Below are 15,074 nucleotides of genomic sequence, written 5' to 3'. Positions count from 1 at the left end.
ACTCAGATTACTGGAGTGTCCTGTCTGCAACTGAAAACTCTTGGGTGTTTGGCCACCTACTTATTAGTTTGGACTCCAGAAAGTTCAGCATGCTCTCAGAGGCTAAACAGATTCAGATTCTCACAGAAGCTATAGATATAATGCACCTGTCCTCCACAGAATCACAAAAAGTGTGTCCACTAGTAGAGAAAACTCATAAATATCATGTGCAATTCAAGTGTCAAAATTATAAAAATTCAACCATGTTTTGAAATTCAAGAAATTAACAATCATATGACAATGATCATAAATTGACAAAAGTAATTTATGTAAATTTGGAGTAATTGCTCTGCAAGAAATTGAGACATAAATCTAGAGTAAAAAAACGCCAATTACAAATTGACAGTTGCTATCTACCTCTACGAGGATTAACTCATGTGCTCTGCAGCTGCTGACTTTCAACATCTCCCCAAAAGGAGTTCAAGGTGGAGAGCAGAGATAAGGCACTCTGCTCGGGGAAAAGTAGCAGAATAGGTCTTCAGATAGATGTTTTCAGGAGCCGATTTTATGAGCCCAGTTTTTGTTTCCCCTCATATCTAGAAAAGCACCAAACCCCTTCATTGTGATGACTGCTCCTTGTAACTAGTACTAACCTTGACGAGACTAGCAGAAACCTTTTGCAAAAAAATGTGCTTGCTTGCATGTATTCCCCCTTCACCAAAATTACATACATACTGACTTTCCCCTCTGCCTCTTTGGAGCAGTTTCTTAGCACTATCTGAAATGCTGTCTCCCAGGTTATAGTCCTCATTTTGCCCCAAATAAAACTTGGTGCACAACTTCCACGTGGTGCATTTTTTTAAAGTCAACAAACACTGTGACGTTGGTATCAGTTCAGGTCGCTCAGTCGTGTCCGACTCTGTGCGACCCCATGAATAATCACATTATGCCAGGCCTCCCTATCTATCACTAACTCCCAGAGTTCACTTAAACTCATGTCCATCGAGTCGGTCATGCCATCCAGCCATCTCATTCTCTGTCGTCCCCTTCTCCTCCCGCCCCCAACCTTTCCCAGCATCAGAGCCTTTTCCAGTGAGTCAACTCGTCGCATGAGTTGGCCAAAGTATTGGAGTTTCAGCTTTAGCATCAGTCCTTCCAATGAACACCCAGGATTGATCTCCTTTAGAATGGACTGGTTGGATCTCCTTGCAGTCCAAGGGACTCTCAAGAGTCTTCTCCAGCACCACAGGTATAGAGACATAAAATTTCAGTCACAAATCCAAGAGAACAGGACTTCCCTGGTGGTACAGTAGTTATGAATTCGCTGGCCAGTGCAGGGAACCCAGGTCTGATACCTGTTCACGGAAGATTTCCCTTGCTGAGGAGCACCTGGGTCTCTGTGCCACCACTACTGAGAAGGCCGCGCACCGAGAACCCACGCTCCCCAGGAGGCCACAGCAGTGAGCAGCCTACATGCTTCAACGGAGAGGAGCCCCTGCTCAGTGCAATTACAGAAAGCCAGTGTGCAGTGATGAAGACCCAGCCCAGTAGAAAATAAATTAATTTTTAAAAAAGACCTACATTATTAAAAAATATAACAGGACAGATTATGGAGAACATTTAAAGGCATGTGTATATTTTGATCCTGGATTTATGTGTAGAGTGGCACCAGATAGCAGTGAGAGATGTAAGCTTTTAAATATGGTCTGCATGCCACAACAAAGATCAAAGATCCCACATGCTGCTACTACGACCTGGAGCAGCCAAATACATGAATAAATCTAAATATTAAAAGGGAAAAGAGTTCTAAAAAAAAAAAAAGAGCCAAACTTGAATCAGAGGGGCATCAGTAAATGGCAGAGTAGGAAATTATAGGTCCTTGTTCCCCCTAAAAACTCTAGGTAAACAACATCATGCTGGTCAAAATAGTTTTTCAAGTACTGTAGAAACCAGTGAAGGATCTTCAGAAACTAACGAAGCACCCTATTTTGTGGAAAAAAATTCCACAAATCAAAATGATAAATTTGGGAGATGTCCCAGAAGTCCAGTGCTAAGACTTTGCGCTTCCAGGGCAGGGGGAACAGGTTTGACCTCTGTAAGATGTCACGTGCCATGAGTCCAAAAAACTAATGGAAAAAAAGAGAAATTTGAAGGCATTTTCAACGGCTCCATGCCCTCCTCCCAGGCACAGCAGAGTGAGGTGGAAGCTGCCGTATTCTCAATTCTACTATGGCAAAGGAAGGAAAAAGCATAGCACCTAACTGCAACATTCTGGCTTGTCTGAAGGCTGGCCAACAGTCTGGTTTCCGCATTGCTTGCCTCAGTGCTGATGACAATGGTGGCGATAGTCTGTAAGTCAGGATGGAGGCCAGTAAGGCCCCTGGGACTTAGACTTAGTCCAGAGACTCCAAACCTTGGGAGAGCAGCAGGGAGACTGCAGTCCTGCCATGTCTGGGGATAAAAAGACTAGGTAGGGCAGAGGAACGCGATAGAATGTTTAATGCCCTGAGAAAAATCAGGTGTGGGGGAGGGAGACTTTAGGGAAATTGAGACATTTAATGCAGCACACTGTGTATGGCAGTATGGGGGGAATACACCCATACCCACACACCAGGGAAGATGCATGTCCAGAAAAAATCTGAGAAAGCCTGAAGCCTTTACCCTGGGTTGATTAGCAAAGGTCTTTCCCTGCATGGGTTGTGGCTTCCCAGATAGCCCTAGTGGTAAAGAACCCGCCTGCCAGGGCAGAAGACGTAAGAGACGCAGTTCAATCCCTGGATTGGGAAAGATCTCCACGGAAGATCCCCTGGAGAAAGAAATGGCCACCCACTCCAGCCTGGAGAATTCCATAAACAGAGGAGTGGAGGGCTCAAGAATAAAGTCCATAGTCCATAAAGACTTGGAGAGGTGGTTTAATGTAACGATTAAGAGTGACAGTCCCATCACCTTTGCCTGATCACAAGACTGACATCCGTCATATTTGAAGACCCACACTCAATGGCAGGTGTGCACACACAGCTGTGGACACCAGGGAGCAGGACTTTCAGGGGCCGTCTCAGAATTCTGCCTGCCATCCTGGTTTTTGCTAAGATTTAAGACATGTCTGCCTGAGACGATTTATGCTCTTCTCATATCCTTGATACCTGATAAAAAGTAGTCCAGGGGTTTCCCTGGTGGTCCAGTGGTTAGGACTCAGCACTTTCACTGCAGTGGCCCAACTTAAATCCATATATCTGAGTCACTTTGCTGTACAGCAGAAATTAGTATAATATTGTAAATCAAATATAACACTTGTGTCTTGAGTATTGGCCTTTGCAGCAGTGAGCAGCTGAACTTGGGTTTGGTACCAGCCTTGTCCAGTTACACTAAAATTTTTTGGTAAAATTTTTCATTGCCTTCAAAAGGATACTCATACATACCCGCAAACCATTTTTCCATTTTCTCCCCACCCGCAGCACCTAAAACCACTTTAACTCTCTATGGATTTGCCTAGTCTGGGTTATTTCATACAAACAGGACCATATGATGTGTGACCTTTTGTGTCTAATCTGTTTAACTTACGCATAATGTTTTCAAGGATCGTCTGTGTTGGAGCCTGTGTGGGTACTCCTTTTGTCTGGCTTAACAACATCCCACTGTACAGGGAGCCATTTTGTTCGCCTGTTTATGAGCTGATGGACGTAAGTGGTGTTTCCACCTTTTTGCTATGAATGCTGCTGCTATGAATGTGTGTGTACAGCTTTCTCTTGTGTGCAGGTACATGTATTTTCAATTCTTTCGGATATATACCTAGGAGTGGAGTTGCTGGGTCATGGAGTGGCTCTATATTTAACTTCTGGAGGAACCAGCAGACTGTCCTCTTATCACAGCTCTCAATGACTCCTAGCTTACAATACATCTGACAGTGTTTTCAGCTCTTTGCCTGCAAGCTTATTTCCCTCACCAGGTCCCAGACCCTTAAAAACAAAGGTTGCTGTATCTTAATCTAGTGTCATATTCATTTTGACATTCTCACTCTCCTCACGGGAAAATGGAAGCAAGCTACTGGAGTGGACAGATAACGTCACTGAGGAAACTTTACTTCATGAAAGCGGTTCCCTGGCATGGTCTGGGAGACTTGCCCAAAGAAATTACTGGTTCGGAGTGAGAAAAGAAAATCCTGAAAATTTCTCTTTCACACTTAAAAGTCAGTTTTCTCTTCCAATTAAGTTATATTTATTCATCAAACTATGAGAGCTAGGAAGCAAGAATTGCTACATCACGTGAATTTATTTTCTGCTTTCACGTCTAGTTGTCATCATTTAGGGTGCTCCCGTACAAGGTTCTCCAGAGGAAGTCAGGCCCACGTTCTCGGCCATCTGTCCTCCCGCGGTTGTTCCTCCACACTGACTAGCATGTCTTACATCTCCGTCATTTGCTTTCATGGACTCCCCGCTTCTGCAGTATGTACAGGATCCTTTACTTTCACTTCCTTTACTAAGCTTTGTGCTGCATTCAATCTCTTCTTTTCAAAATGTTTTCTTCTTTTTGATCTAATAACTAAAATGTAGACATCATGTTGCTGAGATACTAATAAATGAGGAATTTTAAATGGAGACAAAAGAAGTGAGGAAAGATACGGAAAAATAAAGGAAGAACAATGGAATTTTTAGGCTATACTGAATGCTATTTGCCTGATAAGGAAAACTGCACTTTGAAATTATTTCCCCACTTTCCGTACTCAAGCTTTGTAAATTCCCAGGTTTAAAAATGTATAATACTGTAAATCAACTATACTTGTTTTTAAAACTTAAGCAACTTAGCATACCCGACCGCATGAACATATATGTTGTTATCTCCTTACAAGAACTGGCAGGGGTGGTGAGCGACTCTCAGCAGAGGTCTCTGACCTGGGGGTAGTAACCTGTTTTGTGGGCTTGGATCCCATTTCCACATCAGGCTGAGGCAGACGGTGTAGGAACGCATCTGACTGCGTTCAAAACTTGAGAATAATGCAACATTAATAAGTATGCGTAAGGGAAATATTTAGTTCAGGAAAGGTTTTGTTTCCTGAACTCTTTTCAATCCTTGGAATTGCCTTGCAAAAGGAACCAAGCAACCACACAGTTGTTTGCCCTCTGTAACTGAGAATGGTTCACTCTTGCAGGTGTGGCTAGAAATATTCATCTTTCTTACCTCCCACTTGGCTTTGATTTTGAGAAAACCAAACCATCATTGTCAGCTCAGCTTTCCTGCAATTCTGGATCTGACAAGATAAACTGGTTGACCCCCTACCTGAATGAATAAAATTTTCCAGTTCCTTCTCATTCTCCGGAAGGAGATACGTGGACTCATCTTGGCCCCCATCCTCAAAGAATTCCTCTTCATCTCCTAATGATGGGATCTTGATATTTTTATAAAGTGATGCAAGTTGTTGTTTTTCCTCAGCCTCTACCAGTCGACTGGAGAACAAAATACATAATTTTGGAGGAAGGCTGTGCCCTGTGGCTTGCAGAATCTTAAGTTTCCCTACCAGGGATCAAACTGTGCCCCCTGCAATGGGAGCGCAGAGTCTTAACCACTGGACCACCAAAAGAATTCCCAAAATAGATAAATTTGAAAGCATAATTTTCACACTGAATCATCAGGTCTTAATCCTTTGTCCTATGATTTTCTGACTAAAAAGTAGTCACTAGTACATGGTGGTACTAGTACATGGGGAGGGAGGCAGAAATAGTCTTTGAACAAAATGTCAACATTTTAAATAAAGATAGCATAGGTACTGTGGGTTTTTCCTTTTGCTCAATCTCCAATATTTTTGGCCTGGCACTGTGACTGATCCTGTATTTAAAATGTTCATCATGGGGCTGTGAATGCATTAATTTAGATTTAAAAAATACTATATTATTATTTATCTTGACTACCAAGTTTTTGGCATTGCCTTAAACTTTGCACCTGAAGTGAGTGCCTTGTTCGCCTCACCTAGATCTAAACTTGGAAGTAGATCATTGAACAGATATTTGTGTGAAGTGAAAATGGATAATACAGTGTTTAATTTTTTGTAACATACGTACCTTCTTAATTATGTTTGACTCATGTACTAATGGGCTTCCAGGGTGGCTCAGATGGCAAAGAATCTGCCTGTAATGTAGGAGACCTGGGTTAGATCCTTGGGTCAGGAAGATCCCCTAGAGAAGGGAATGGCTACACACTCCAGTATTCTTGCCTGGAGAATTCCATGGACAGAGGGGCTCTGCAGGCTACAGTCCATGAGGTTGCAAAGTTGGACACAACTGAGCAACTAACACTACATGTAATAATAAATCATTTTAGGGTTAGCTTAATTGTGTTCTAAGGAGCTGAGATGGAGGAAGGGGTGTAGGGATAACATTCCAGAATCATGCTTTTCAGCAGAAGAACTGATCTGACTGTAAACACTGCTACAGATAATCAGGAAACTGGGCCAGGAACAGGATTTGGGTGAGGAGAATAAGGTGCTCACTTCATGTGCAAAATTTAAGGGGGTGCGAAAAAACTCAGTAATGATGATAAATATTTTGACTTAATATTTTTAAAAACTGAAATGAGTGAATTCCCTGGCCGTCCAGTGGTTGGGACTCTGTGTTTCTACTGCCAAGGGCCCAGGTTCAATCCCTGGTTGGGGAACTAAGATCCCACAAGCAATGCGGTGTGGGTAAAAAAAGGAAAAAACTGGAAAAATCCATGATAAACCAAATATCAAAATTTTAAAAACAGGATCCATCAGCACTGTGATGAACTGCATGAGAGCCTGAGTCAAAAGGGAAAATGTTGAGTCCCTATATACACACTTTTATGTATTAGTTTATGGTTCTTCTTTTCTAAAACATTAAAGTAGTTGAGAATATATTTTAAAAATTGAAAAGTCCTATATCAAAACTCACATTATGTTAAGTTTAAATACTTTATACCAGAAACAAAATTTATTATAATTTTACTTTCCTGGTTTAAATGAAATAAAACTCACTAATATATTTTCATTTTTTATATTTATTTATTTAATTTGGCTGCACTGGGTCTTCGTTGTGGCATGTAGGATGTTTAGCTGTGGCATGTGAACTCTTAGTTGTGGCTTGTGGGATCTAGTTCCCTGACCAGGAATTGAACTCGGGTCCCCTGCATTAGAAGCACAGAGTATTAACCATTGGACCACCAGGGAAGTCCCTCATCGATATATATCCAAAATATACTTCTGGAAAAAATTAATGGCCAAAAATTACATAAAAACATATACTCTGGGGCACATATTTTTCCTTTTGCCTCAGGCTTAAAAAATGTCACTATGGGTAACACAAACTTAAAAGCGATAAATGTTGACATTAGCTCAGTACCTTAATTGGTCACTATACTCACTGGAAAAGACTCTGATGCTGGGAAAGGTTGTGGGCGGGAGGAGAAGGGGACGACCGAGAGTGAGATGGCTGGATGGCACCACCGACTCTGTGGACATGAGTTTGAGTGAACTCCGGGATTTGGTGATGGACAGGGAGGCCTGGCGTGCTGTGATTCATGGGGTCGCGGAGAGTTGGACACGACTGAGCGACTGAACTGAACTGAACTGAACTGAAGAGTTCAGGATGAAATGTTTTAGTGAGTTATTTTAGGACTCTTCATATCTGTTAACATCTTTGTCTACACTAATGAAATAAACTGAAACTGAAGTTCCATAAATTGAGTCAAAGGAGATCGTCAGATTAGAAAATCCAGAACCAAACATGCTAGTGACACACTCACTCATTAGCAAAATCTCTTCAATTTCACCTTTAATTTTACCTTCATTTGACATACTTCAAGGTGTCCTAAAATGGTTACCTTAAAAGATATTCCATTCATGGCAATGTATTTCCCATGTGCACACTTAATCCTAACAAAGAATTTAGTACTTCCTCAAGATGTTTCTGATGGGATATAATGGAATCCTGGAACTAAATCCTAGAATAGGAACCAACATGCTGCTCCTGATCACAGTCACGTGATGTCACAGTCACATGTCAAGTCACATGATGGCTTGCTTTTGTCTGATACTAATTTCAAAATGATCACATAAACTGAGCTTCACCACAGGCTTCATTTGTGTGAACAAGATGACGTGTCTTCCCTAAATGCTACTTTAACCCAAACCACATTGGTGATAAGTTTCTAGTGAAAGAGACAGTGGTCACTTTTCCACTTTGCACTATTAAGATTTTTTTTCCAAAGCATCAAGTTCACTCTAGAAAATCACATTGTGAGAGGATGCTAGCATCTCAGAACACTTTTGATCATGAGCCACAGTAAGAGATAAGTTTTACTTCACAATCTTGAGTCTGAAAAGTTGAAAATCAGCATTTCTATTCCACTAAATTGTATTCATTCTGTCCTGGGGTTTTTTTTGTGTTATTTATTCATACTTTTTATTTTTTTAAATTTTTTGTCACGTTTCTTTTTATATTTTTCATTTATGTCATGATCCACCATGAACATAGGCCATATTCTGAAAAACACTGAAAATTTATAATGACTGTAATTATTCAGTGATTATAAGAATTACCAACATCATCACCATTATTAACATTACTACCATGAAATAGTTACTTGTATGTCTTACTAAAGGATGGTAAACATTATTTAGCATAGACTTACTATATCATGTAGGAAACAGTGATCCCAAATATCAGGGCAATAGTGAGGGCTATACACGCAATTGTAATTACTTTAACAAGAGCAGGTCTATGAGGAATCCATGCTAAAAACAGAAAGAAAAGAAGTTTTTATAAAGTCTCATTTTAGCTATGACTATCAGTTATTAGGGCTTCCTTGATAGCTCAGTTGGTAAAAAAAAAAAAAAAAAAAAAAATCCACCTGCAATACAGGAGACCCTGGTTCAATTCCAGGGTTGGGAAGATCCCCTGGAGAAGGGAGAGACTACCCACTCCAATATTCTGGCCTGGAGAATTCCATGAACTGCACAGTCCATGGGGTCGCAAAGAGTCAGACCGAGCATCTTTCATAGGTGGTGCTAGTGGTAAAGCACCCACCTGGCAATGTAGGAGACATAAAGAAACTTGGGTTCAATCCTTGGATTGGGAAGATACCCTGGAGAAGGGCATGACAACCACTCCAATATTCTTGCCTGGAAAATCCCATGGACAGAGAAGCCTGGCAGGCTACAGTCCACAGGGTCGCATAGAATTAGACACAACTGAAGTGACTTAGCACACACACATGTATCAGTTAATATATTTGTTAATCATATTGTTTTAGGGGAATGGGAGAGAAAATCAGAAATAACATTAAAAATAAAATTCTTAACTTACAAGAAAACCATGTAAGCTAGATAGCACAGCCTGTGTGAACAAGTATAATCTGAATTCCCACCTAAATCCTCACTCCTTTTTTTTCATCTGTCTCCTGTCTTTGGCCAAAGCCGTTTCTTATGAGACCGGTCCCTGATATAATAGCAGAGACTGCCACTGATATACCTGAAAGGAGAGCCCTAGTTTTACAATTCAAGTGTTGCTGGATGGCCTTAGGTTGTACAGTGATGGTTTTAAATAAAACAGGATATTATAGGTCAATTCGAGATCTAATCCCACAAACCTGCATTCCAGGGACTGGTGTTTAGGCCCATTGAATATCCTATAAAACCAAGAGTGGTCCTTGCAGGCTCACTCTTATCATCATCTGAAATGAAAATAAACAAACAGAGCTACTATGGGTACAAACTGAACAAAGGCGCAATTGACTAAGTACATTACTCAATCATTTGTAAAATCTGACAAACTGAGGTGCCTCCTCGTCTTACACAGAGCACTCCCTCACTTTCTTTCCCTTCTCTGGCTCAACAACTGAGCTGAGAAACTCTTTGAGACTGGCACCTCAATGTGAAGTCAGCTTGACATGAAGAAAAGAACCTGGACTATGAAAATGCTCGATTAAATGCTTAAGTTTTCAGTCCAGTTCAGTTCAGGCACTCAGTCGTGTCTGACTCTTTGCAACCCCATGGACCGCAGCACGCCAGGATTCCCTGTCCATCACCAACCCCTGGAGCTTACTCAAACTCATGCCCATTGAGTCGGTGATGCCATCCAACCATCTCATGCTCTGTTGTCCCCGTCTCCTCCCATCTTCAATCTTTCCCAGCATCAGGGTCTTTTTAAATGAGCCAGTTCTTCACATAAGGTGGCCAAAGAATTAAAGTTTCAGCTTCAGCATCAGTCCATCCAATAAATACATAGATGTTCATTTAATGATTCTCTCAATTTTTCTGTACATTTTCAGGTTTTCATAATGAAATACTGGGGGGATATGGGTTACAGATGGTTTCAAAATCATGACTACTGAAAACTGGTTGTTGGACTTGGCAATGGGAAGGTCATTGGAGACCTAGTCAAAAGTGCTATTACCCATGTGCATGACTGACAGAGGTTCATGAGAAAACAAAAGGAAAGGGAGAAATAATCGACCAGTGTCCCGAGCTGGCCTAAGGGGATGGAAGTTGGTGCACAGGTGAAGGGTCAGCCTTGACCTGGCCTGGAGGAAAGATGAGAAAGTGTTATTCGGAGATACAGATGCTCACTAAAGTGCTTGTGTTGTCAGTGATGGTGGGAACAAAGTCATCCTCTAAGAGCAAGGCTGGAGTAGATATGGTGGTGGTGTTTGTGGAATGAGAAAAACAGAGGAGAAAGTCACCAAGCAAAGGGGGAGGGTAAGTGGACTAGGAAAATGGACCAGCATACTTTAAACAAAATTTCCTAGAAACAGAATGGCTGAGTACACTATTTTTTATAGCCACTCCTTTAGCCCAGAGCCCACCAAAATTATTCAAACTATGCAACACTAGTCAATCCTAAAGGAAATCAACCCTGAATATTCATTGGAAGGACTGATGCTGAAGCTGAAGTTCCAATACTCTGGCCACCTGATGGGAAGAGCTGACTCACTGGAAAAGACCCTGATGCTGGGAAAGATCGAAGGTGGGAGAAGGGGGTGACAGAGGATGAGATGGTTGGATGGCATCACTGACTCAATGGACATGAGTTTGAGCAAACTCTGGGAGATAGTGAAGGACAGGGAGGCCTGGTGTGCTGCAGTCCAAGGGGTCGCAAACAGTCAGACACGACTGAATGACAACAATAACAAACGCAACACTAAGCCTACTCCATGTACCTACCCCACCTCACGCATTCCTTCCCCCAGACGGTCAACAGCAGCTCTGGGTCATGCACCCGTCTTTCTGCCCCCTGCCTCCTAACAAGGCTGGCCCTTCCCCACATGGCTTGGCATGGTGTGCCCTGCCTGCTGTTTCTAGGATTCTGTGTGTATAACCTTCCTCCTTCACGATGATCATTTCCGAGTCTGTGGGTCTTATCATACCTGATTAAAACAAATCCTGGGTATATTTCAAAACTGTGGGTCAAAAAGTGAATGCATTCTTCTTATAAGAACTCCCAAATTGCCCTCTGTAGAAACCACACTTATTCCTGGCTTACACACAAGACAGGAGACTAAATTTCCCTACTCCTTTGCCAGTACAGTTTATTATGAGATATTTTGCCCACTTTCAACATGATAGCTGAAAACTGGAATTATAGTGTATTTTCAAGGTGTATTTTCCTTTTTATGAGGTAGGCATCTTTCCATGTAACCGAGAGCTGAGAGTTACAAGAGAAAATTGGAGTCTTCCAGTGATCCAACTAGACAAACAATTTCGTCTTCTGTATCAGAAATTACACTGGGACTGAAAGCTCAGGAACAGCAGAGGTCTCAGCGAACCTCCAGGGCCACCTCACAAGAGGTTAGTGTTGATAGTGTCAAGGTAAGACTAGAATGTGGGCCTTCTAACACTTTGACCCAGCTTCCTTTTCTGAACTTTGGTGGTGGTGAAGTGAATGGAGAAATGAGATACTACAGCTGAGCTTTGTGTGTGTGCATGCTCAGTCACGTCCAACTCTTTGCAACCCCATGGACTGCAGCCAGCCAGGCTCCTCTGTCCATGGGGTTCTCTAACCAAGAATACTGGAGTGGGTTGCCATGCCCTCCTCCAGGGGATCTCCCCAACACAGGGATCAAACGCGCATCTCTTACAGCTCCTGCGTTGGCAGGTTCTTCACACTGAGCCACCTGGGAAGCCCATAGCTGAGCTTGAGGAAGAGTAATAAAGAATGTCTTTGGGATGGACAGATGTATTAATTGTGATTTTCTGTATTTCCTGACACTTTGACATCTGTGCTATTTTCTAATCTGTCCCTAGCAGCATGGTTACTAACCCAGCCATGGGGGGCAAGGCGTGCCTTTTTCTAATTTGCACGGAGCTGGGGGGGGGAGCTGTTAGTTATGAGAGTCATGGGATGTCCTCCTGGACGAGCCATATGACACAAGAGCTCTGCAGATATTTATGGATCCCACGTGCACTCCCAGATCCCCTGACTTACCAGTGCTCGCTGGGGGCTGCATGGGTGTGGTACGCGGAGCTAGATGGCCATTGAAGGGGATCAGAGAGAAGAGAGTTTTAGGATACATTTAGGAAAATCACAATATAACTTGGTATTAGACGACAGGGCGTGACATGTAGTTTCCAAATATTAATTGCTGAGATGGTAAATGTTCTTAACAAGTTTACTCCAATGCCGAGTAGATGCATGGGGCTTAGTCTGCAAAAGCATGGTGCTCTGCTTGCAGCCAGTGTTTCCTCTGATGTATATGGACTGTTAGCAACACAGTGCATTTGGGTCCTGCTCTGCTTCTGCAGTCATGCAAGCCGGGAACGCTCCTCCTAAGCAGAGGACCTAGAGAAACTTGGTGCGGAGCTGAAGGGTGCGGTGCTGTCATCAGCTCAGAGAGGTGGTGCCGGGAGGGCTCAACAGTGACAGCCCTGCCATCACCCAGCTCACAGAGAACAACTCAGGATCCAGTTTCCAAGCAATGTCTATCTAATCTTATTATTTTATGGATCACACTACTAACAATACAGAAGAAAAGACACACTGAATAGCAGTTAGGAGGACCACAGAGTACAGCTCCCATTTCACTGACCAAGTAGTAACAATGACTCACCTCCGGGTCTTGGGATAGCTCCATGGACCGAATGAAATTGCTTACCGAACTGTATGGGTTGTTTGGTGACATTTGGGTGTCTTTCTAAGGGAAAATAATCTGGAAAAGAAAACCTACAGCAGTGAGGTGTAATCACCCCTTTTTACTCCCTCAAAACAAGTGAAAGCAATGGTTGAGGCAACCCATTCAACCTGTTGTTTGTCCAAGTGGTTTGAACTCACCTGCATAAGGCACACACAGATGAAGTGGGCACTCCATTAAAAACAAAAATAAAACAGCAAAAGATCTTTGAACCTTGTCCATCATTCCAAAACTGCTAGTTTGTTATCGTGTGAGTGAAAGGAAGTATTTAGCTATTGTCCACAATCTGCCCCGTATTTCTTTGAAAAACTAAGGAGCTCTTCTCCCTACAGAATGTGTCAGTTCTGACTGGGAGCCACCAGTGTGAGGTCAGCTCCCGTCACCACGTGGAATTCTTTGATGGAACCAAGTCAGCCAATGGTGAGACTAACAGAATGAGAGGGCGTGCTGGGAGTGAGTAAGACCCTCAGAGTCTTGCTCTGAACATTGCTTGGAAACTGGATCCTGAGTTGTTCTCTGCGGGCTGGGTGATGGCAGGGCTGTCACCGTTGAGCCCTCCCGGCACCACCTCTCTGAGCTGATGACAGCACCGCACCCTTCAGTCTTACTCAGAGTCAGACTCTTGAGGAGACAGAAGGGAATCAATTATAATTCAATGTGACACCTCACAAGAAGCAAATGGAGGAGACAGCAGGGCTCTATAGGCCCATTCTAATGCTTACCTCTGGCTTCCTAGATGTTTGAGCTTCATCAAGTTACTTAACCCCTCTGAGCTTCAGTTTCCTCATCAGTAAAATAGGAGGAGGAAAGAATACTCACTTCACAGGGTTACAGTGATGGCTCAATAACGCAATCCACACAAAGCTCAAAAACAGGGTGGGCACTGAGCGTTAGTTCTGGATGTAAAATGTGAGAGTGTAATCTTTGAAAAAAAGCAATTTGGTATGCCTCCAACCTCTGGGGTACCATCCAGAAGCCGAGACCCAAGTGGCTGTCTCCAAGTTTCTTTAAGGGAGAGATTAACTGAATCATCTCGGCATGTAGAAAGGGAATTGAACAGTGAGATGGTATAGAAGGCTGTCCCCTGGACTTGTCCTCTGCCCATCCAGTAGTTCACGTGATACATGAAATAGGCTTTCATCCCTCCCATCAATGGTAGTAAGAACAGACTGGACACCTCTGGATGCTTACACAGCCCCGAGGACCAGGAACCAACTCCACCTGTGGTGCAGCCCAGAGGGCAGCTGCCCCTCCTAAATGTCTATGGGATGACAAGGCTAGGACCTGCCCCCCGCCCCCCGCGACCTCCTCCCGCTGTGGACTATCAAGAGGGCCTTGCTCTGTTCTTTCAACACCCAATCTGTCTTTCCCCCATCCTGCTGTGCCTCCGGGACGAGCCTGGTAAGGATGCGGCTCCCATGCTCTCTAAACCCCACAGTCTCACAACTGCCTCCAATCTAACCCATCTCTTTTGAGCTTCCTGTTGGCCTGCCTGTGGGCACTGTTTAGACTGGACTTAGGACTGTCAAGGTCCCTGGGGACACTGCTGTCTTTGGAGCTGGCCTGGGGTATCAATCTCCCCATGCTCACTGCTGCTTTGTCCAGTCCTTCCCCCTAGGTCTGTGAACACCTGGCTCCTAGTCCAGGATTCCCGGAACACAAAAGGTTGGACGGAATCAACTGTTTTCCAGGAGCCTGGAGGTAAAGTTCTACACCGTCACCCCGTATCTCCAGGTTTCACACCACCTGTATCCCGGAGCCCTTTGGGTGGCCCCTCTAGGCCAGATGAAGCCTAGGCCACCACCCTCCTCCATGCTGTCATCACTGTATGGGGCCAAGTTACAAGTCCCCAGCACTTTGCTTGGGTCCTGCCCAAAGTGGACCCACAGTGACCTCAAGCCAAGCTGGCTTCCTCCTTTGTGAGGTAGAAACTGTGTCATGTCCTACTAGACATCTGCTCC

At 43.4% G+C, this 15,074-nt stretch overlaps 1 protein-coding gene across 1 annotated transcript in view; it reads right to left on the bottom strand.

Annotated features, from left to right (window-relative positions):
• Nucleotides 1–1,829: 1,829 nt before the first annotated feature.
• The window catches only part of C22H19orf18 (chromosome 22 C19orf18 homolog), a gene marked incomplete at its 5' end in the record, with an annotated part of 13,754 nt that continues 509 nt past the window's right edge, over nt 1,830–15,074 (bottom strand). The window contains 6 exons of the mRNA XM_088830681.1: nt 1,830–4,548; nt 5,254–5,420; nt 8,620–8,722; nt 9,577–9,660; nt 12,411–12,449; nt 13,033–13,131. Of these exons, the coding sequence (XP_088686807.1) occupies nt 4,400–4,548; nt 5,254–5,420; nt 8,620–8,722; nt 9,577–9,660; nt 12,411–12,449; nt 13,033–13,131 (641 nt within the window). The remainder of the gene's footprint in view (nt 4,549–5,253; nt 5,421–8,619; nt 8,723–9,576; nt 9,661–12,410; nt 12,450–13,032; nt 13,132–15,074) is intronic.

This window comes from Moschus berezovskii, chromosome 22 (genome assembly GCF_049115385.1).
Source record: "Moschus berezovskii isolate FMDL1 chromosome 22, NW_MosBer_1.0, whole genome shotgun sequence".
In the NCBI taxonomy this organism is placed as follows: domain Eukaryota; kingdom Metazoa; phylum Chordata; class Mammalia; order Artiodactyla; family Moschidae; genus Moschus; species Moschus berezovskii.
The sequence above is the reverse complement of the archived record's forward strand: the minus strand, read 5'-3'. Positions and strand labels throughout refer to the sequence as shown.